The sequence below is a fragment of the Symphalangus syndactylus genome, chromosome 2 (genome assembly GCF_028878055.3).
Source record: "Symphalangus syndactylus isolate Jambi chromosome 2, NHGRI_mSymSyn1-v2.1_pri, whole genome shotgun sequence".
NCBI lineage: Eukaryota > Metazoa > Chordata > Mammalia > Primates > Hylobatidae > Symphalangus > Symphalangus syndactylus.
In genome coordinates, this window is record NC_072424.2 from 43,264,765 (window position 1) to 43,289,160 (window position 24,396).

The following is a 24,396-nucleotide window of genomic DNA, read 5'->3' on the forward strand; positions in this document are numbered from 1 at the left end:
TCCCTGTTTTTGGATGGGAAAACTGAGGCATGGAAAAGTTAAGTGACTTCCTCAAGAGGAATCAAAAACTTTCAAGTAATGTTTAGCCCCGTCCTATGGTTCTACCTGTTCCTTAATTTCTAGAACAATCAGAACTACTCAGTTGACCAGAGCATGATGTGCATACCTCTGCAAAGCTCTGATCACACTGTTGGCAAGCCTTTTTTTTTTTTTTTTTAAGGACCAGATGATAAATATTTTAGACTTTGCAGGCCATATGGTTTCCGTCACAGCTACTCAACTCGGCCATAGTAGTGCAAAAGCACCCATAAATAATATGTAAAGGAATCAGCATGGTTGTGTTCCAGTAAAACCAGCCGATGGGCCAAAGTTTGCTGACCTCTGCTCTAAGCAGAACTAATTCCAGTTGAGAATTAGCAGACATGCTTCCTCCCAGCTAGCCTGTTCAGGAGTGTTCTGTTTTGCAGCTATCAAAAGAGCTTCAGCTAACAATTGCTTTTCATTTCCAGATCCTGTCTCAGAAAGAAGAGTGGGAGAGCAGGACTCAGCACCAACCCAGGAAAAATCTACCTCACCTGGCAAGGCTGCTGAAAAAAGAGCAAAGGATGACAGTAGGCGGGTGGTGAAGAGCACTCAGGACCTAAGCGATGTTTCCATGGATGAAGTGGGCATCCCACTCCGGGTATGTATATTGACTTAGAGGTCCTTCTTAGGCTTCATCTTAAGCTATGACAAGTGTACACTCTGAGTACATGTGAACCCCATCACACCGTCGTCTCTGTAAGCCCCATGAGTGCCAGAGCCCCCAGAAGCTGTGCTCCAGATTTGGTGTGTGATAGCCTTTTGCAAAGTGGGTGTTGGATGTTTTAAGTCCTATGAATAAAGGGTTTCGTGGTCAAGTAAATGTGAGGAAAAGCTGGGTGGGACCAAGTCAGAGAGATTTCTCTGCTGTAGAACTTTTCAGAGGCTTTGAGTGTGTGAGTGTTCTAGGGACAATGTCATGGGCAGTCTTCCTTCATTATTGTTCTGTGTGGAGCATGTTGAGAAATTCCTGGTCCAGGGTAAGAGAATCCTGGGGAGAGTGTGAGGCCCAAGGTCCCTGTTGACAGGTTCAGGAAGAAGATCTCCCTGGATAGGAGATCACGTGTCATCCAAAGTGAGTAGGGAACACTAAGGGAACCTCAGAATGGATTCCGCCAGCCAAGCCTCCAGGACAGGGCAGGTCTCATGGCATCCTTGACCCAGCTCTCCCCGGCAGCACAGGCCTGCCAGTCCTGCAGGCCCTAAGGAATTCCAGGGAACAGGCTCCAATGGGCAAGAAACATTTAACATAAAGCTGGGCGACTTTTGGAACTGGATTAGGGTGAATTCCGTTCTTTTCCATGTGTCTACTAGACCATTGCCTGCAATATGTTCCACTGTGATTTCCACTTAACAAATGTGTCCTTTTGGAAGAGGCCAGTAGAAACCACAGTGGACTAAGCCTCAAAATAACTCTTCTCTGGTCCTAAGTAGTAATATAGAAGGAGAGTTATTCCTAAGAGAAATCACAGCTACCATTTGCTGAGTACATTATCTCATTTAAGCACCACTCATCCAAGTCAGTAATGGATACTAATATCATTTCCATCTTATAGATGAGGAAACGGGGACTCGGAGGGATTTGTTACTCATCCAAGATTGCACAGCTTGTGGGTGACAGAATGGTCTGTCTGACTCCCAAACCCTTACCCCTAACCATCGCGTTGGATGGCCCTTCCACTCGCCTTCTCATCAGCTCTGTGACTTTGGGCAGTTCGCTTTGTCATTCTGTATCTCATTTCCTCTTCTGTAAAGTGGGAGTGAAAATATCTAGCCACCTGTCACCTTCCTTGTTTTATTTTTATTTAAAAAAAGGCCCAACCACTCCAGCTTTGTGGTTAGGGTGAAAACTCTGGCAGTGGATGCTATAATGAGTTATGTTTTAATGTATGCATTCTAAATCTGGCCCTATGCAAGGTGACTCGGATACATTGCTGTTGAATAATCTAGAATGGTTGGGGGCACAGCATGATAAGCAAATATCCTTTGTCTCTTATATTTCTAGGAGACTTTCCTTCAGTTTGGCACAGTCTGTATACGGAGAGATTCTATCTAAAAGTGAAATTTTAAAAATTTAAAAATGGATACCTTTCAAGTGTATCCTCATCCACTGTTTTCAAAATCTGTATCCTTTCAGCCAAATATTACCCTGTAGATTGAGGTTTGGGACCCTTGGTTTTTCTCTTTCTAAAAAGTTTTGCCTTTTTAAAAAAGATAAATGTGGCTGAGTTTTGAATTCAGATATTGTTACTTTCCATTTTGATTTTGAAATCATAGGAGGTCTGAAATGTGTCAAGATATTCATTTAATTTTGCTCTTTGCCTTTGTTTTTCTACAGAACACTGAGAGATCAAAAGACTGGTACAAGACTATGTTTAAACAGATCCACAAACTAAACAGAGGTACTGATTTTCATTTGTAGAAGCTATGCTGTGCTATGTGCCAATACACGTTTTGTGGGCCTGAACTCACTTTGCTAGGATGCCAGAAGACTGGGTCCTGCAGTTGGACCTCATTAGGTACTCGTCTGCCTGAGCCCAGCCATGCACCTTCAGGAGGGAGGAAGCACTTGAGTGCCTGCCTCAGAGGTGGAATTTGAGATCTGCTCTCAAATCCTTCCTCCCAGATGTGGAATGCAGCAGGCTGAGCCCAGCACTCTGCCTGTGCTCCAGCATCTGTCTGCCTGGGATGTGAGCAGCTCCGTCACCCACCTGCTTCCAGCTTTAGGTACATCTCCCTGTGTCAGCCCATGACTGCCTTGTGGGCAGAGTGAGTTGAGAATGCACTGAACTGGGAATTAAGAACACTGTTCTCTGGCCGGGCGTGGTTGCTCAAGCCTGTAATCCCAGCACTTTGGGAGGCTGAGGCGGGTGGATCACCTGAGGTTAGGAGTTTGAGACCAGCCTGACCAACGTGGAGAAACCCCATCTCTACTAAAAATACAAAATTACCCGGGCGTGGTGGCACATGCCTGTAATCCCAGCTACTTGGAGGCTGAGACAGGAGAATCACTTGAACTCGGGAGGCGGAGGTTGCGGTGAGCCAAGATCGCGCCATTGCACTCCAGCTGGGGCGACGAGTGAAACTCTGTCTCAAAAAAAAAAAAAAAAAAAAAAAGGCTCTCACCTGGATTGAGTCCCCCAAGCACTCGGGTAACCTTGGACCAATCATGTACCTTTCTGTGTTTGTTCTGCTTCCCTTCCTCTGGAGAATGTCACAGGGTCTAAAGGAGAACACATTTGGCCTTGTGAAGTAGAATGCATAGTACGCCTCTCAGGCTGTGTTAATATGAAAAATAATCTTCCCCAGCTGAGAGCCAGCCCTTGGCAGGTAGCCCTGAGAGTCAGTCAGGAGCTGACACACCAGAGCCCGCTCAAGCTGAAAGAGCAGCGCTTCCAAGTCAGATGCCAGCTGGGCTATCAGCAGGTGACCCAGCATGGAGAACCGCAGGCCAGTGCTTGGGCAGGACATGACCCCCACTGGCTCCCATCACTGCCTGTGCTGCCAGTCAGCTGATAGGCAGGATGTAGCTGCACCGTGGGAAGGGTACCACTTCTCCCACAGGCAGAGCATCCTGCCCTTCCCCTTACCCAAATCCAGTCTGGCTGCCTGGCATGGATGACACACAAAGGCAAAGAGAGAGTGTTCTGGTCAGTGTTCCCACCTAAGCCCAATCTCTCTGATGAGCTGCGGATGCCAGCTAACATCACTGTTAATTAACTCCTGCTGGGTTCAAAGTGAACCTGGGTGTGCCCCTGTTCAAACTGTTTCTAAATATCGAAGTGCTGTAAATATTGAGGCGTTTAGCATTTCCAATGAAGAGTAAATCCACTGTGGTTGGGTGGATGAGCGTGGTCACAGTGGTGAAACTAAATGCTTGGATTTCTGTGATCAGATGGGGTCAGCTCCACTCATCACTTCCTGAAGTCACTGCCCATTTCGTCTTGCAATCTGTGACTCTCTCACCTTTAGACCCAGCTTTGGAAGCCTAATTGCAGAGACATTAATGCATGTAAATGTGCAAAATATGTAATTTTGCCCCACAGGCAGCTTTGGTCTTCTCATGTTATAGTTCTTAATCTAAATTGTAGGTGCTAAACAAAACTACCTGCCTTAATGGTAGGCAGAGGTATTTGAAAAATTAATGATCTACTTGTTTGCTGAATGTCCACAACACAAGCTTTGATTTAAAGAAATCATGTTAGGATAGCATGTTTATTACATACTATTTATTACCATACTTAATATTTCTTGCCTATCAAAAGTAAAAACCTGATGCTTTATGTTAAATGTTTCTTGCCCATTGGAGCCTGTTCATGGCAATTCTTTGTCCAAGAAGAGTAATGGTATTGTCTCTTTCGATGTGTCTTGGTAATTCAGGCAAAAGGACTGGATTTTTAAAAGCAGTTTGAATTTCTTTCATATCACTAGTGAAGCTTAGTATGTTCCAGAGTTCAAGGAGCCTAAATTGTATGTGGATTCCTACTCGTTTATTCTCTCCATTTGTGTCTTCCTCTATTCTCTCTCCCAAACCTGCTCCTCTGTCTAGACACTCCTGAAGAAAACCCTTATTTCCCTACGTACAAATTCCCTGAACTTCCTGAAATCCAGCAAACTTCCGAAGGTACCATAATCTTAGACAGCATATCTGTTGTCCGAGCTTTAAATTAATTCTTATAGTTCCATTGTAGGCATAAGATTTGGGCTTTTAGATTTTATTTTCATAGTCATTTTTGGCTGGTGAAAATTTTATTTCACTCATTTGCATGATGTGGTATGTTAAAATAACTAAATCCTTTCTAATTCATTAATCTGTTTTTAAGTGTGATGCCCGTGTGCTTTAATAACACTAAAATAGGTAATCAGTCATTCGAAAGAGTCAATTGGGATTTGTCACTTCCTCTACTTCCTGGTGGATAGTTTCAAAATCCACTGCTTTTCTCTGCTACAGAGGACAATCCTTACACTCCCACCTACCAGTTTCCTGCATCTACTCCTAGTCCTAAATCTGAAGGTAATTAAAGGAAAATTGTGTGCCTCTCTTTGTACTGGTGCTGCTACTTTCTTTTTTACCTTGGGGTTTTTCCTGGTGGCTAAGGGCTGTTTCCATCATTTGCTTCCCTCTAACCTTGTGTTTTGTGGTGGTGTCTCACTCCTTGCTGACTGTATCACGGGAGTCTATCCAGATGGTATTTTAGTCCTATTCCCCTAGGGTTTGCATGATTAACAGGGTAGCCAGTGTTAGCTTAGTTATAATGCTTTGAACATGTGGGGCTCTTTTACCCAACTACCCAAGGCTTTGTACCTGAGGTGGTCACCTGATGCTGGTGGTTGAGCAGTGACTCAGGGAAGCTGAGTCATTATAGTGGGTGGGCAGGAGGTGGATCTGCAACCATCAACAGGAAAATTACCCGGTTCTCATGCCTGCAACTAACTCTTTTCCTCGGCCCTCAGGGTATCTCTCTTTGGTAGGGAATTCCTGAAGAGGTATCCAGGTATAAGATTCAGTCATAGTGGGGGATGACATTTCTTGAAAATAAGAGTTTTAGCTAAGCTGGAAAACGTTTAATGAAATAGCTGGATAGGAATTTGTACCTGCTGGGGAAGACAGCCACATTTGTGTCTAAGAAATATTATTTCTGGGGAAAAAGTCTAAGTGTCAAGGAAGTTTCTAAAATGTGAGTTAGGGACAACATCTTGAGAATTATCCTAATAGCAGGGATTATCTGATCTTTGGATGAGTAATCCAGAAGAGGGTGAATAGATACAGTATGGAGGAGGAAGTTTTGTTAAATACTGTTCTAGGATGAGATGTTGAGTGCTCTGAACTTCATTCAAGTAGTATTGAACAGTTGCTGTGTGCCAGGCACTGTCGTTGAAAGTAATGCCATGAATAGGACATGTACCCCGTCCTCAGAAGTTCCCATCTGGCAGAGAGTTCAGCAAGGTCACTTCAGCTTACTCTGTCCAGTGTGGGGGCAGTTGTGAGAGCTTGTGTCCAGAATGCCACAGAAAACCTTGCCGGCACACAGCGGGCCCTCAGTAATACCTCGAAAACACTGATGAGAAGGCTTTGGACTGTGGAGCCAGAGTTCTTTCTTAGGGATGAATGCCAGTGCCACAATCTTGATGCTTCTCTGCTCTAATCAGCTCAGCAGACCATCCCTCTCAGCCCTTCTTATCATTGGTAAAGTTATTCATTCAATCATTCACCAAACTCTTATTCATCAGTCATATATGAGATGACACCCTGGGATGTGTTGGATACAGTTAAAATACCATAGGCCATTTTTGGTCTCTCATATGCCCCAGTAATTGGTTTCCAACCATTTCATGCCTGGGGCCTATTTTGAATGAAAAGAAAGGTCTACCAAACAAACCCAGACTTACAGAACTAAAAGCTGATAATTTAATTCTGATCAGTGACTTCCTCAAGGCCAAGAAGAGTCTATTTGGTGTAGAGAGCGCAGTCTTTCTGTCTCATGGTACTGATTACCACACAAAAGCATTGGTGAAGAAACAACTCACTGAGTTGAGTTAGGAAGTTTTTTCAGAGTAATTTTGACTAGTTGCAATTTTCGATTTGTGCTTTATTTGGACTTGCGAACCCAGCCAAACTCGTAAGATAAGAGTTTCCTTCAAGGCAACAAGCACAGAGCGTGCAGAAGGCACAGTATCCCACGGACACAGGCAAAGGAAGGCCCACTTGAAGAAATCCTGTGGAGAGGAACAGTGGCTCCCATCAGACTGGAAGACTGCCTTAGGCCTGCCACAGGCAGCACCCACAGCTTCCACAGTCAGCTTGGCTGTTGGTCCAAAGACAGAGTTTCATGGCCACACAGCCAGAGCTCCCGTGTCATCAGCCACCACACCTAGCAACCCCTGCTGACAATCACGTCTGATTTTTGGCATGCATCAAGTCCAGCATATGAGGGAACTGGATTTATTTTGCATAGAGGCATAAACAGTAAGGGATGTCATGATAGCTTATCACATATAATTTAGAAGCAAACCTTAACTATTTTTTTATTTTCAGAGACCGAAAGGAAGAAATAGTCTTAAAGAATAAAAAGGAAAAAATTAGGTTGGACATAAAAAAATTATTAATAGCAAAGATGATTAGACTTTAACACAAGTTTCTAAAAAGACATCCTCCCTGGAGATCTTTTAAAAATAGGGTAAATTCCATCTCACGCCCCCACTCTTGCCTAGATGACATATCCAGGCATAGATCACTGATGTATTCAATTAGATCAGGGCTTCTTACAAGTGAAGGAAACATTTGAGCTAGATCATTTTAAATAATCACAGGGTTTTTGGTTTTGAGGTTTTTTTTTTTTTTAAACCATTTCAAGGGAGTCTCTGGATTTCTTGATCCTTGATTTGTGGTTTTCATGTTGTCTGTGAGCTCCAGCAGGGCCTCATCAGCCCTGTCCGTGGTGCTGCTCCAGCCCTGTGCTCCCCGATAGGCGGCCCTGCGCTCTGTGCACGTCCTTCTTAACATAGGAAAGATGTATACCTTTCAAAGAAAGGCATTCAAGACAGATCAGCACCAAGTGGAGGCTCTACCCACAGATGTTAATGTGCATTAAGAAACAGCGTTACTGAGAAATCTGAGCCATCATTCCAGAGTCTCTCTCCTGGGGAGAAGTTTGTTTTTACTGCTGGGGTTTTTTTGTTTGGTTTTAATTCAGAATTTGGAACTAGACTTATTTGTAATAAACCTATCAAAGCCTAGCCTAAGGGCTGCCATCTCTGTCTAAATTCTAGTTGTTTATACAGTATAAAAAAGACATTTCTAAAGATCTCAAAGCTGATCCTCCTTAATAGTAAGGGACTGTGTGAAAGTTTGTTTATGCTGGCTTAGCAACCTTCCTTTTTCCCCCAGCTACAGTGAAAAAGCAAACTTCTGGCCAGACTTTTAGACTATAAATAGAGTTATCATGTCTCAGTCAATGAGGGTTAAAATGTTCTTTTTTAAAAAAGAAAACTTTGGAAATTCCAAGAAGGGGCAGTCACTTTTAATCATTTTGTAATCTTGGAGACTGCTGTCTATGGGACGGAAGAGATGTTAGCAGAAGGGAGAGGGGCAAACTGTGCAGAAACAGCTTCAGAAATGCCGTCCCCCACCTTCTCCCCTGCTGCTTTAAGGAACAGCAGTGTGGTGGCCAACATCTCAGCAGCCCAGAGTGGTAATCCTATTAATAATAATAGTCTTATAATGACATAACCACCACCTCAGTGACTATGTGGCTGTCATTAATTGAGCCCTCGCCACATACAAGGTTCTGTGCTGAATATATCACTATTGTTATCTCATTTTCATTCTCCCAGCAGCCCCATGAAGTAACTCTTCATTTTATCAGTGAGGAGTATGAGGTTCAGAGAGATTAAGTAATAGATGCGAGATTATACAGTAAGTAGCAGAACCAGGATTCAAACCTAGGTGTTTGGGGCTCCGTAAACATAGGCTTTTACTCACGCTGCTATACTGCCCTGCAGATTCCTTTCCCCTTCCTGACTCTGTGTTCTTGGTTGTCCCCTTCTTGTCCAGAGGCTCTCTGGTACCCGACTCCAGGCATTCAGCTTCCCCTGAGTCAGTCCTGCCTCAGTCTGCTAAGCCAGTACCTCCCAGATGGTGCCTGGAAATACATAGTTAGGGACCCAGCACAGTGGCTCATGCCTGTAATTTCAGCACTTTGGGAGGTCGAGGTGGGTGGATCACCTGAGGTCAGGAGTTCGAGACCAACCTGGCCAACATAGTGAAACCCTGTCTTTACTAAAAATACAAAAAAAATTAGCCAGTGGGCATGGTGGCAGGCGCCTGCTACCTGGGAGGCTGAGGCAAGAGAATCACTTGAATCGGGGATGCAAAGGTTGCAATGAGCCAAGATTGCACCACTGCACTCCACCATGGGCGACAGAGTGAGTCTCTGTCTCAAAAAAAAACAAAAAAGAATATATAGTTAGAAAAACTCCTCAAGTGATTGACAGACAGGATTGAGAACCACTGGGATGGGGAAATACCACTCTTTCCCAGCCCCCAAAAAGAGATGAAGAAAATTGGCCAGACGCAATTTTGGGAATATGGATATAGGATGAGAATGGAGAATGCGGATTTTACAGAATTAGTGCCCCCTACTCTGAACACGCCCAAATGATGTTGGCTCACTTGGCACATTTGATGTCAAGAAGAGGGAAAATATTTTCAAATAATGGCTCAGAATTTGCAGCAAAACCAGATAACTGGTATGTTACTTCATGGTCCATGGCCTCTCCTGACTTTCTGTGGCCTGTGAGGACCTCCTGGACCATGTCAGTGAGAAGGTGAGTCCAGGTGAAGCCCCAGAGACCAGCTTTTTTTCCCATGCTTTCCGATGCCTCTTCTACCACTTCAGGCTGGTGGTGGCCACTGCCACCTCTCGGTGATGTCACTCAAGACACCACCTCTAGGCATCCCCAGGTTGTGGTGTCAAAATTGTCTGTCTCAGTGCTTCTTCCTCATTCCTAGAAGAGATTGCACTAAGACGAGGATTTAAAGAGGCTCATCTTCTCAGGCACAGCTGTAGTTGAGTTCAAATAATTCTCTACTGGCCTTACAGGATTTGTAAGAATAGCTTTGTTTTGCTTGAGTTCAAGCAAATAATTCTATTGTGAAGATGCTTGGCCAGGATCTGTGCCTCCTGCCCCAGACTCCAGCCAGTACTGCCCAGGGGAGGGGCTGAGTCGCTCTCCTAACGAGAGCTTCCCAGGAGATCTCCGCCTAGCAAGTGCAAAAGCCATTGACTGGCCTGTGGGATAGTTAAGAAACGGTAGCAGTTACTCCCTTTCCACCTTCACGGCCTAGGAGTTTGATAGCAGATGAAGACGGTGAGTCTTCTTCTAACCCTATGATTCTCCCAAACTTTCTCCTTTAACTTATTTTTTGCTCCACCTCATTCTCTTCTTTAGAGTTCTATTTTTTCTCTATGTCTTCTATAACTACTGTACACCCTATCCTGGTCTTTTTTTTTTTTGCATTCTTTAGAACTTGATTGCCACATCTGTAATCCCAGCTACTCAGGAGGTCAGGGCAGGGGGATCACTTGAGCCCAGGATTTTGAGGCTGCAGTGAGCTATGATCACACCACTGTACTCCCTCCAGTCTGGGCAACAAAGTGAAACCCTGTCTCTTAAAGAACTTGATGGCCTGTAACTAAAACATAGACAGCTTTGTAATGCTTTCCCCCAAGCTCTCTGGGCTTCCTGACGTCCTTACCCTTTTGTTTGTTCTTCCTTTCCCACCCCACCCAGACTCAGTACCCAACTCTACATCTGTGTCTTTTCCCCTACTATTTTTGTTCACGGGGGTCATGTATGACTATCTTTACCCTTTTATCCTTTCTCTTCCTAAGTGTGAGGGGTAAAGCCAGAGGAGGATTTAGGTTGAGCAATGGAAGAAAGATTGTGTCAAAAATGAGCCATTAATATTTGGAAAATTGTTTCAAGTTTAAAGGCCTGAGAAATGCATAAAATTGAAATTTAATTGATATAGGCAAGTGGTTATGCAAATGATTTTTGCCCATCCTCCGATTTTAGGCAGTTTTTTAGAACAACTTTCAACCAGTACTTTGTTCAGTTGTCTTTGAGATTTTTATAAATTAAAGAAAAACAGGAAAAAAAAGTGATTTGGAAGCTCATTTAAAGTCACTGTGGTTGAAAAGGCAATTATGTGGCTCCTGGCAGTTGTAGGAGAGTGGCTGTCCCCAAATTGAGCTACCAAGGACAGATTTCCAAAGCCCAGAGAAGAATCATTGTGTAAATATTAGAGCCCAGCAGGACCTTCAGAGGCCTAAGTGAGTTGTTTACCCTGTGTAAATCCCATGCAGTGTTACAGCTTCCTGCAAATCACTGGCATAGGAAGGTCTGAGTGTTGCTGCCAAGGTTTGATGTCTGCTGCTTGGAGCTCTGAGGAGCACAATTAGCATGTGGTTCCACCATGAGCAGAAACCACAAGATTTCTGCACAGCTGAGCCCACTCTAGCATTGTTTTAAACGGCCTTTGGAGAAATAGTGAAGGCAGAGCTTCAGGTGCTAGGTAATAGACAATTTGAGAAACATTTCATTTAACATGTCTTAACTATGTTGAGCACACTTGTCCCATTTGGCTGGCTCTAGTGTGGAGAAATGCAGACATGCTCCTTAGACTGTTTTCCCATTCCTTGGTATTTCTAACCGCATATCCATCTTCCCCAGTGTTGACTTAGTCTCCCAGGAGAAGGCAGCAAGGAGCAGCAACTATTAATAGAAGGTGTAGAGGCTGGGCGGTGGCTCACACCTGTAATCTCAGCTCTTTGGGAGGCTGATGCGGGTGGATCACCTGCAGTCAGGAGTTCGAGACCAGCTTGACAAATATGGTGAAACCCTGTCTCTACTAAAAATACAAAAATTAGCTGGGCGTGGTGGCGGGCGCTTGTAGTCCCAGCTACTCAGGAGGCTGCGACAGAACTGCTTGAACCCGGGAGGCAAAGGTTGCAGTGAGCCAAGATCACACCACTGCACTCCAGCCTGGGCAACAGAGACTCTGTCTCAAAAAAAAAAAAAAAGAAAAGAAAAGATGTAGCAAGAGTGACTCAGTGTTATCCATTGTCCCTGGAGACCAGCAAGAGGAAAACTAGAAATGTGAGGCAACTCAGAAAACTTGCTTAAACGTCACTGAGGGCAAGGGGGTGCAAAAATCGGGCAAAGGCTTCAGGGGCTGGAAATTGGCCTGGCCAACAGTGCAGTGCATGCCTTGAGTTTCAAGACAACATCTTTCTCTGCCTCTTCCATAATAATGTGGTAATAGAATAGCCAGTCTTTCAGCTTTCCCAGGATTGGGCAGATGAAACTGGGGTGAAAGAACATAGTAGGCATCTCTGTCACGGGGCTACTAGATGACATAGGGAAGTGGAATCTGAAAGACCTTAAATCCATTTCTGCTTTGTCTGTCTCACTCTGCAGCTAAGGGCAAATCTTCTCAACCTACTTGGGCTTTCGTTTCCTTGTCTATAAAATTAGGTATTAAGTTCCTCTTGGAGTTTTTTGCAAGGTTGAAGTGAGATGACATTAGTAAATTACCAGCCATTGTTAGCCACTTAATAATGGGAGCTACAATTATTATTTTTATTCATAAGCTGAGGTAAAATATTCTTCCATTAGATTTACAAGACAAACATCAAAAATTAAAATAATGGATTTCACAAGCCCTAGAACTTCTCCTGTGTTATAGTTGTTCAGATGAATCTGTATGACTTGTTTGTCTTGTTGAAAGTTCATGAGCTGAAATCCACATACCAGAACCTGTGGACCCTTTGAGAGAAATGAAAACTTGTTCACAGAGACTCCCCTGCCCTGTGTTAGCCTGGCGTGGGTGAGATTTCTCTACCAATGCTGAATAAGAAACAAGTGTTTTTTGTTTTTTGTTTTTTTGTTTTTTTTTTTTTAGAGACAAAGCCTTGCTCTGTCATGTCACCCAGGCTGGAGTGCAGTGGTACAGTCATAGCTCACTGCAGCCTCAAACTCCTAGACTCAAGCGATCCTCCCACCTCAGCCTCCCAAGTAGCTAGGACTGCAGGTGTGTGCTGCCATGCATGGCTAATTTTTAAAAATATTTTGTAGAGATGGGATCTCACTATGTTGCCCAGGCTGGTCTTGGATTTCTGGCCTCGAGCAATCCTCCCACCCCAGCCTCCCAAAGCACTGGGGGTACAGGTGTGAGCCACCAGACCCGTCCAAGAAAGGAGCTTTAAGCACATTCAGTTCTTCAGACGCCTCTGTTACCAGCATCCCCCAACTCCAACTTTCCTGGTTCTCCCTCTCCTTTTCAAAGTACATACATTGTTAAACTTCCCAAGTAGTACTGTTTTTTTCCCTATCTTAGAACTATTTCTCATTTTCTTCTTCTTCCTTTTTTTTTTTTTTTTTTCTTTTTGAGACAGTCTCACTCCATCACCCAGGCTGGAGTGCAGGGGCACGATCTTGGCTCACCCCAACCTCTGCCTCTGGGGTTCAAGCAATTCTTCTGCCTCAGCCTCCCAAGTAGCTGGGACTACAGGCGCATGCCATCACGCCTGGCTAATTTTTGTATTTTTAATAGAGATGGGGTTTCACCATGTTGGTCAGGCTGGTCTCGAACTCCTGACCTCAAGCGATACACCCACCTCAGCCTCCCAAAGTGCTGGGGTTACAGGCGTGAGCCACCATGCTCAACCAGTATTTCTCATTTTCTTCTAATAAACCTTCTAGAGTTCCACATTAGAAAGCTCTAGAGAGAAACGTTTTTTAAAGGGCTCAGGCTTAAAAAAAAAAAAAAAAAAACTGAATATTTAAATGCCACTCCTCTCCACCCAGTGAAAACTTTGCTTTTTACTTCATGAACCAGGTAATAGTTATAAATTAACCTTCATCTCATAATCTACTGATAAGCTATAATTTCTCCGTGATTCAGAGATGTACAGGGTTTTGAGCTAAAATGCTAAGCTACATTTTAAGCAGTGCATACATCAGCTTCTAACTAAGCTAACTTTTCATTTGGGCATTTTCATTGCAGCATTTTTTCTAATCAAGTCCCTGTAATCAAAGCTCATTTTTAGTTTTCTTTGACATCGTGGCATTTTGTCAGTATAATCAGACGTTCTGTTTAAAAAAGCAAAAAACTGTCAACACGCAATTTTTCAGAATAATCTTTCAAAAAATCTTTTTTTGGATCCCACTTTATCTCTTTCCCCTGTTCTATTTTCAGAAGATAACATAAATAAGCTTACACACTCAATTTAAAATAGTGAAAGGCTTGGCTATGTTGGTAGAAAAAAACCTTAAGCCCTGTTCAACCTTGATATTGATAAATTCTTAAAAGTGAGGGAAGGAAGTAGGGGAAAAGGCACCTTGGTACCTGATGCCTGTCCCTTATGTGGGCCAAGGGAGACCTGAGACAAATAAAAATGGGGAAGAGGGGACAAGAAGGAGTGATTGTTAGAGAGGCTGTCAGAATAATACTTTACTCAAAATAATAGCAACGTTAGCTTATTTATATTGCATAAAATATTCTGGCCTTGTCTCTTCTGAAACTTAAGATGATTTGCATAGAAACAAGGACTTGATTAACACGAAGTCACCACCATACAGTGGATTCTTTGACTTGTCTTTGCAGGTTAGTTCATGTGCTTTCCTAGTTGTCATGAACTTTAGGGAAGGAATTGGGTCTTCATTCCATGTATGTGAATTTTGAATCCAGATTAGCAAGATGTTAGAAATGGGAAAGGCTAACTAACTCTTTTTGGAGTAGTGCTTTGGAGGGACCATCATGGATGTAGTGACTAGATAGAGTGCATTTTCGGGACAGTCCCACTTTAAAAACCTGTTCCCATCAATGTGCCTGTGGTCTGATTTTTAGTTCAGAAGATACAGCCACTTCCACAGGGGGTTCAGATCTTGTATAGGTTCTGCAAGTTTTAGAACCCAGTGTCAAGCCTACATAGGGATGTGTGTCATGCCTTTGGAGAGCCACCTCCCACCATAGAGACACGTGTGAGTTTGATTTGCTCCAGAGATGCAGTTTAGATACTCACTCCGAGTAGTACCTTTGCAGAGGAAGCCATTTGACCATGGGTCTATTGTGTTCCAAAGAAACAAATCTACTCAGGGAACCAGATTGAGGTGGAATCAAAACAAATTTTGGTGAGGGTTTTCTCAAATTCTTCTCTTAGCTGCAGAACTTCTTTGTTAATGATGTGTATGAAAGATTACCATATAAAACAGGTCAAAGCTGAGGCAAGGAGCTAGAAAACCCACCCTCTGGGCCTCTCCTTCCCATCCAGTAGCAGCCCGAGGCCCCTGTAAGAGGCTTTTCAAGACACTGTTGAACTCGGTGAGCTTAACCATACTCTGAGCTGATGCAGCCGGGGATCCATCTCAGCCCCTGCTTCCTACTCAGCCAGACCCAGACCCTGCATTCCAGCTTTGGTTGTGTGGATTCTCTGGAGGAGGACCCTTGGCTGTTTGTCCCCATGCATTTCTCGATGTCAGGCAGCAGCATCCACCAGTTATGACTGTCCTGCCTGGACTCCAGGTTTGGTTGGGTGTGCTCTACAAACCTTGCTCCTCTCAAACGTGCTCTGCTGTGGTGTAGCTTCTGGCGCTTCACTCTTCTTCTCTCCACTGGGATCCCTAGTGGGGCTGGATGCTCGGACTGGACTGTGGAAATGGGGAACATACAACTTGGTTCTCTTACCTTAGCCAGACTTCTCCTGACTGCATTTTGTTTTGTTCAATAGATGATGATTCAGATCTGTACTCTCCCAGATACTCGTTTTCTGAAGACAGTAAGTGACTTCAAATAACCTGGTTGTGGGGGAGGAAGGGAAAGTGGTGGATGAGGGAAGATAATCGCCCTCTTTTCAGTTTTCATGAGTTTTAAGTCTTTTGTCTGCACTGTCTTTCTCCAGCAAAATCTCCCCTTTCTGTGCCTCGCTCAAAAAGTGAGATGAGCTACATTGATGGTGAGAAGGTAGTCAAGAGGTCGGCCACACTACCCCTCCCAGCCCGCTCTTCCTCACTGAAGTCAAGTCCAGAAAGGTAAGTGCCTGCTTGTCTCTCATTCATTCAGCCTGGGCCTTGTCGGTGTTCATTGAGCCTCCATTCTTAGGAATGTGGAATTTGAGTCTGTCCCCTGTCACCTATTAGCAGTGACTTCTTATTTCTTAGCCTCAATGTCCTCCTCTGTAAAATGGGGATAAAAATAGCATGATTCCTAGTAAGGATAGTGCAAGGATAAAATGAGGTAATATACGTAAGCATTCTTGGTAGCACTTGGCTCATAGTATGGGCTTTATTAATATTGACTATCATTATCATCACTTTTTACATTTTCACAAGAGAAGTCTTAACTGCAAGATTTGTCACATATTGTCATATTCTTTGTGCATACTGTGTTCACTTATTCATAGCAGTGACTATAACTTTAAAAAGAAGCCACACTTTTTAATGTCCATTTACTCGTGCAACATGTATTATTGAGACATAAGCCTTGGACTTGTTCTAGTGACACCATTAATAAATCTCTTAAAATGCCTGCAGCAAACAACACAGTTTTCTTTTTCTTGAGGTTTTTTTTTTTTTTCAGACGGAGTTTTGCTCTGTCATCCAGGCTGGAGTACAGTGGTGCGATCTCGGCTCACTGCAACTTCTGCCTCCCAGGTTCAAGTAGTTCTCATGCCTCAGGCTCCCGAGTAGCTAGGACTACAGGTGCACACCACCACTCACGGTTAATTTTTTTTTTTTTTTTTAGTGGAGACAGGGTTTCACCATGTTGGCTAGGCTGGTCCCAAATACCTGACTTGAGTTCTTATCTCTAAAAATGCCCTCGGAAGCAATCTTCTCATGCTATTTGGACAGGAGTTCCATGCATCTTCCAGCCCCAACTTACAGCACTTCTCAACACACAAAAGGCTCTGGCCAAACAAAATTATTTACTTCTTCCTTAAATACACATCCAATTTCACACCTCTGTACCTTTTCCAACCTCATAGACAAATTAATGGCTGTTTTAAAAGCACCACACAAACTTAAGTGGCCTCTACCTGAGGAGTTTGATAATTAATTTGAAAAGAAAGCTGGGTATACCCACAAATCCCTTATAGTTGCCTTCATCCAGAACCCACTGGGTGTATTCTCTGCAGATTGAACCATATATCATGGAAGGATATGGGTATATATAAATCATTGTCTCTGCCTTCAAGAAGTTTACAGCCTAGCATGAAAAACTTAATATAATCACAGTGCAAAGTACAGTAATGTACAAATTAAAAATTTGCAAACTAGAGCTTATAGTAACCAAAACAGCTTGGTACTAGCATGAAAACAGACATATAGACCAATGGAACAGAATAGAGAACCCAGAAACAAATCCACACACCTGTTGTGAACTCATTTTCCACAATGGTGCCAAGAACATACATTGGGAGAAAGACAGACCCTTCAATAAATGGTGCTGGGAAAACTGGTTATGCAGAAGGATGAAGCTAGACTCCCATCTCTCACCATATGCAAAAATCAAACCAAAATCGATTACTGACTTGAATCTAAGGTTTCAACCCACAGTTACCTCTTCCCTATTCCAGTGTGGAACAGGGAAGAATGCAATTATAGTAGCAGCTAACATTTATTGTGTGGTTACTATGGGCCTGGCACTCTGCTCAGTGATTACATGTGCTGTCTCATGTAAATTGTTTAGTCCTTACAACAACCCCATTTTTCAGATGAGGAAACTGAGATACCAAGAGGTGAAATACTTGTCTAAGATCACCTAGTTAGCAAGGGGTGTGGCAGGATTTGAACCACAGTCAACTGGCTCCAGGACCTGTGTTCTCTCTCACTGCACTAGTGTGAGTGGGAAGTACAGGCATGTCCGTGGAATGAAAAGCCCATAGAGCGAAGCAAGGTGAAAGATTTTTTCCAGAGCCAGCTTTGCTGCTGCTGCCTGTTTTCCTGTTGCTTTCTCCTCTCCCCTTCCTGGTGCCTGGTTTTGAGCACAGGACGTCTCAAGCCTTTTGTGAAGTGAACACCAAACTTTAACTGGTTGTTTTGAGAAGCAAACCAATACAACTAAATTGTTCACTCTGACTCCGATTTTATGCTTTGGATATAACAGTTCTTTGATTACACTATAGCCATCCAAAGTCAGACCGTGTCGGAAGCTAATGCCAGTTGTCATGAAAATAGCTCTAATAGAATTTTCTTTCTGCAGAAATGACTGGGAACCCCCAGATAAGAAAGTAGATACAAGAAAATATCGTGCAGAGCCCAAAAGCATTTACGAATATCAGCCGGGCAAGTCTTCCGTTCTGACCAACGAAAAGATGGTAATGTGCATATTAAAGTTCTTTTGTCTCACGTTGCCCATGTTCTTTAATCAGAATGCATTGTGCAATTGGATTACATTCTTTCCTCTTGAGATAGACTTGCTTTGTTTCAAAGATAATGACAAAAATGAAGTACTTTTACCCTTTTCATTTTTGCAGGTGTTCATAAAATAAGTCCCACGAGTCTGCTTTTAAAAAATCCTCTTATTGTGGCTCTGTTGCTTTTTTTGTGCATGGTTTTAACCAATATTAATTTTTCTACTAACATAAAGATTGATTTTGCTGCTGTCTTTTTTTAAATGTCTAAGTGTTCATTTATCAGGCTTGTCATTAAGTGGACTGAAGTCCAGTTTTTTTTAAGTGACTCAGAACAGGCATAAATTTTGTACAAGTTACTAGAATGTCATTAAAAGCTACATAACTAATAGGATGTTGTGACTTGGAAAAAAGGCCCCAGGCTGTTAGAATATATCTTTTAGGTCTTCCTTTTTTGACAAGTACAATATTGAGGACTAATTTCATATTCGACCTGGTTTATGATTCCCTATACAAGTTCACATGTCTAAGCAATTATGAGTGGGGAAAATGGTTTGTATGCATATAGCAGACCACCCTGGAAAAGCGGCCTCCTCTGTGAAACAGGAAGAATTCTTACACATTGATTAGTTTCATACCTGCCAATCATGCGTCCTTTTATTAACCCTTCATTAGGAAAAGCTGGTTCGGAATTGTGATCCTGGTTAAGGAGTTCTCTAAAGCTCCAGAAACATTGCAGTCCTCAGCAGGACAGCAGGATGTAATTATTATGCTGGGGTTTGGTTTTTATTAAAATGTGGTCACCACAATGTCTCCAGAATAAGCAGGCCTCTGAAATGCAGGCTCAAATTATGTTCCCTCCGCCTCTTCGGCTCTACATGTTTTGAAAGAAGAATCGATTTGACTTCTACTGAGATAAAAATGTGACATCTCTAAAAGCACTGAAGGATAAGTCATTTTAATTAGGAAAAAAGGTCAACAGGTCACAGAAATACTTAGAGTTGTCATTCTTTAGCGTTCACTATGCACCACAGTTATTGCAAGCAGAAAATTAGGAGAGGAGCACAGAATTTTGCCTTCTCCCCACCACTGCCCTTCTTTGGAGGTTCTCTGCTGTTAGAAGATACTGTACGTAAGAAACATAGAAGGTAACCTTGCACCCAGGTGCTCCTGCAAAGAAAGTTGTGCTCCTTGGGTTTATTTCCAACACTAATAAGAAGTCTAGGACCCACCATTACATATTAATACATTTAAATGATTTCAGGGACTCTGTAGACCTTTGAGTGTTTTTGTTTCGGCAGTATCACCATTCATGGATTTTCATGGCTCTTACCGAAGGCTCCCTTTTCTTAATTTCTCCTTCGTTTCCAGCTCCTTTCCCTGGTTCTTAGTCATTTAACCACTACTCAGAACTAGGAAAAACAACATAGTTTAGTTTTTCTCATTGATACCGCAACAGTTTATGAGAATCTTCCATACCACAGTTCTTGGGATCATTTACATTGTTTTTACAGACCCTGAAAAGTAACACATATTGCCCCACGGGGCCCTCTTGGAGAATGGTGGTGAGCATGCACATGGATTGCAAAGCTCCTCTGTGTAGTACCAAGCCCTAAGCCAAGCCACTAATGGGGCATGAACACCAAAGGCAGGCCGAGGAAGAGTAGGAATGTCCAATAGTTTCACCCAATTTAGCTCTGTTCCTCCAAAGAGAAGTTTTAGTTGAATCTTAATCTTTTGACAGTCAGCCCTTCACAGTAGTTGAATTCATCCTTTATGTTTGATTTTGTTTCCTGCTGTTTTTATCACATGGACAGAAAAGGTGAAGTGTGAGTTTCAGATGTGAGTCTTGGCTTTTGGTATCTAGTATCTGGTTTGCCAGAATTTGAACATACACCCCTACCCCCGCCCCCAAAACACACACTTGCATTGTTAACTGTGGGTAAGTATACTAACTAGTGACAGATGTAGAATCTAAGTCTGCTCTCAGATACGCACTACTTCATTTTGGGAGAAAAAAATGCTTTTTCCATTTGAGGTACTTATGTCTGCTTAACTCTGGCAATTTAAATTGTGACTTCATAGGCACATCTATGCATGGTTAGCAGGAGAGGTTGCCCTAGAGTTCACCTTGCCCCTGGAGCATACTCAAATCATTCCAGAAAGATGAAAGAAACACTATACTGCCTTCAAAACCCCCTACAGAAGACTTACAACCTTGATGACCTAGTCATCTATTTGAAAGACTCATATGAAGGTCTTTTTTTTTTTTTTTTGAGATAGGGTCTCACTCTATCACCTAGGCTGGAGTACAGTGATGTGATCATGGCTCACTGAAGCCTTGACCTCCCAGGCTCAGGCAATCCTCCCACCTCAGCCTCCCAAGTAGCTGGGGCTACAGGCACGCACTACCATGCCCAGCTAATTTCTTTCTTTCTTTCTTTCTTTTTTTTTTTTTTGAGATGGAGTCTTGCTCTGTTGCCCAGGATGGAGTGCAGTGGTGCAATCTCAGCTCACTGCAACCTCTGCATCCTGGGTTCATGCAATTCTCCTGCCTCAGCCTCCTGAGTAGATGGGATTACAGGCATGCACCACCACACCAGGCTAATTTTTGTATTTTTAGTAGAGATGGGGTTTCACCATGTTGGCCAGGCTGGTCCTGAACTCATGGCCTCAAATGATCCACCCACTTCTGCCTCCCAAAGTGTGGGATTACAGCCGTGAGCCGCTGTGCCTGGCCCAGCTAATTTTTTATTGTTTGTAGAGATGGGGTTTCACCATGTTGCCCAGGCTGGTCTCAAACTCCTTGGCTCAAACAATCTGCCGCTCTTGGCCTCCCAAACTGCTGGGACTACAGGCTTGAGCCACCAAACCTGGCACTTATGTGGGTCTTTATCTCTACCTGGTCCCCTCTTATCATAGTGGGATACTTTTTTCTCTTTTAGCCTTGGAATTGGAGAGCTGTTGGTCAGTCCTTGCTTTGTCAGAAATGGCCTTTTTCAGGACTCATTCTTTCATATCTTCCTCTAAGTCTCTTACAGAAGTTCAGTTCAGTTAAATATATACATACATATATATATATATATATATACACACACATATACATATACATACATATATACATATACATATACATATACATATACATATATATGTAGTAGGATGGACAGATATTAAAAGAGTGATTACAGACACAGTGTACATTTTGGAAGTGTAAAACAAGGGGATTTCCCCAGCTTTGTTTCTTCCCAGTTCACTCTCACTTTGTGTTCCTTTCCTGGCTTTTCAGCATGGTCATTTAGCCCTGCTTTAGCTTGGTGTCATCACAAAATTAGTGGGCCTGCTCCCCAGTCCTGTGGAATATGAAAAGCGGAATATGGTATAGTGTAAAGAACACTGGACTAGGAATTGGAAGATGGGGTGGGTCAAATGTGATAATATGGGTACAATAACTGTGAATATTATGAAGTGCTACACAGACATACCACATTCAGGTGACTTATTTAATTGGAATTTGAAGCTGGTCTCTGGCTTCCATTCAAGAAGCAAAACTGTCTTTGAGGAGAAGCTGGCATTTTTCTGGTGAGTTACCTGCCCTTTTCCAAGGATTTTTTTTGAGCTGGGAGAATAGCCTGTGGTACTAAAGAACTTTGCCAGGCATTATGGAATTTTCCCTGTCTGCCAGGCCAGAGTTCCTGCTCTGTGTCCAGAAGGATGTTTTTCTGTTGGTCTGTTCCATAACAGGATCCACAGCTGAGTTATACTTGGCAAAATCAAATGCAGATGTGAGGGCTGTGTGGTATCACGTTTTTAGCTTTATCTCTGAGGAGCTCAAAGGACAGAGGCTGGTTGCTCTCACCCATCGCTGTTTGACATAACCTCCTGATTCTATTATTGGCACAGCATTAACCTCCACAGTAAAACAATCTGCAGACAACCTTTGGGAATAAAATGAGTTAATTACTTCAGGATCATGAGTACCAAAACTTTCGAGCAGTTTCCCGAAAGAGCTGGTACATTTTATTTACGAAAAAAGAAAAAAAGCCTAACCATTCCTAGAGGGCAGTTTATAAATAGTCTTTGTAAAAATAACAAACATGAAATAGATTTCATGAAACCCCATCATATTAGGATATAGAAAGTCCCAATGGCTAAATTGCCAGTACTGAATAGTTGTGTTTTTGTAGGTATTGTACCTCCTTTCACTGAATTGAATAAATATAGAATCCATTTACTACAGTGAGGGCAGGTCTTCTCCTTCAGGATTTAAACCCTAAGTCCCTAAAGACATTTGGAGGAAGTTTTATCTGGATGCAGGAGGACAGACCTTGTGTTTCAGTATGTATTTCCTTCCGATTTCAACCTAGCTTGGTTTCGGTTAAAGGAAGCTTCCCTGCCATATTTCCATATCGTCCTCTACCTGTAGCAAAAGTGAAAGTAATGCTAAAGATTCTTTTAAAGATCTTAGAAAAAGGGATTGGTAAAGGTCGCTAAGAAAGTTAGCAGCCATTTCTACAAGCTGCAAAGGGGATGTTAACCATGTTGTAAGAAACGTACAGTCAAGAAGAGCTGCTTTGTGAAGCACTAGCATGAAAGACCTGCACACCAGACACGGCAACCCCCTCCCTCAGATGTCATAGCCCAGAAGTAGTGAAGTTGGTTGTGCAGTGTTTTCAATCTCAGTAGAAAGTGTATGCATTTTGTATTTCAGGTTATTGTAGAAAATCACCCCAACTCTCTTTTCGTGATTATCAATGTTTTTTGAAACATATATACATATTTAATTAGTCATGAACCTCACTTTTCCCTGATGTAAATATTTCTCCAATTTATGAAGGGGAAAACGTGATTTGCTTTGCCGCATTCGTTTTCCAACTAGTTATTTCCAGAAACATGTGTTATTCCATGAAATAAGGTGCCAGAACTTTATACTTACTTGGTTAAATATTATATCCCATGGAATCAAATTATCAGTCTATTGATAACCTCATAGTGTTATATAAAGTGAGAAATCTAACTTATTTTTGTCACATAACCCAGAAGTTTTTTCCCCTTTGTTCTGTTATCTGTCTTGTCTAGCTTTTCTTTCACTTTATTTTTTCCCAATTCTTTAACATTTATTTGTTAAAACACGAAGTATATTCTGTCTGTATTCATCTGCCATGGATACTTGTTTAAAATGTTTTTTCACTGTGTCCTCTGTCTTTACTTATATCATTTTTCACTTTCACTTTACTGTGTACGGGACATGGTTTCCTACCTACTCATGTGCCATTAAAGATGCAGTATTAACCAATTGGCTTTTATAAAGTGTCAATATTTGCGTTTATTTCGAAAACCTTAAGGTAGCTTTGCAAATAAGTACTAAAGTTGTACTAGCCCATAAATATCTGCTCTACTCAACTGGCATAGATGGCTAAATGTTTGGTGTGCTCACCAAGTAGTTTGCTCATAACTAATAGTTCTTTGTAAAGGGCTTTGTTTTCTTCCACATTACTGAAAATTATTGCAGAACGCTGTTATACCCAGATTCAGACTTGTTGTGTTGGCAGCAGTGTGGTGCAGAGTTGTCCATCTGTAGTCCATTTTCCTCTGCCTTAGGGCTGAGAATGATTCACTCACTGTTCCCTGCCTCAATTTCCCTGTTTTTATAAACTTATCCTCTCCCTCCTGTTTTTGCTGTTGTCAGTAAAAACAGATGATTGCTGCTATTGAATGCAGCTCCTGTATGTACCTGGAAACCACTGCATCTCTACTGGCCTGTTCCTATGTAATCTTTGCATAATGTTATCCTTCTCTTTCTTCCATTTCCCTATCACCAACCCCTATAGAGTCGGGATATAAGCCCAGAAGAGATAGATTTAAAGAATGAACCTTGGTATAAATTCTTTTCGGAATTGGAGTTTGGGAAACCGGTAAGTTTAATAGCTTCAGTGGTTATACACCTTTTAAACTAATGCTGTGGATGCATTGTTGCTGCTAAAGAATCAGATGTTTGTAAGGAATTCAGAAAGTGGGGAGCAGTCATGTTGGTTGTCTGTAGTGGGATTGTCTCTTCTCACTACAACCTCTAAGCTTTCTTTTGCCTTACTTCACTGAGAAAGGATAGTGAGCTCTGGAAATATATCTTGCTGGAATATACCAGAGAAACACAAATAATCATTGCTTGTCTTAGACCTCCCCCCACTAACAACAAGTACCACATGCCTTGTGGATGGCATTATTTCAGCCATTGGTTCACTTCCTTGACCAAAGTCTTTATGGTTTGTGAAAGACAAGCTGAAAATGCGTTACACACTGAGAAGACCAGCATTGTCTCTGCTTTAAATAGAATTTTTAAAAGCACATATGTAAATGAAGTCCCAGAGCAGGCCAACAAGGACCTCTCTTTATGCAGATG

The 24,396-nt window shown here is 42.4% G+C and overlaps 1 protein-coding gene across 43 annotated transcripts in view; it reads left to right on the forward strand.

The window, feature by feature from the left end:
* SORBS1 (sorbin and SH3 domain containing 1) overlaps window positions 1–24,396 on the forward strand; it is a 253,422-nt gene that overhangs the window by 164,646 nt on the left and 64,380 nt on the right. For 14 of the 43 annotated variants that reach the window (XM_055254448.2, XM_055254471.2, XM_055254456.2 and 11 more), the window contains 8 exons: window positions 510–682; window positions 2,420–2,483; window positions 4,631–4,705; window positions 5,033–5,095; window positions 15,375–15,422; window positions 15,546–15,675; window positions 17,846–17,960; window positions 23,828–23,911. In XM_055254448.2, the coding sequence (XP_055110423.2) occupies window positions 510–682; window positions 2,420–2,483; window positions 4,631–4,705; window positions 5,033–5,095; window positions 15,375–15,422; window positions 15,546–15,675; window positions 17,846–17,960; window positions 23,828–23,911 (752 nt within the window). The other 29 variants (XM_063628428.1, XM_055254729.2, XM_055254608.2 and 26 more) reach the window with 5 other exon arrangements.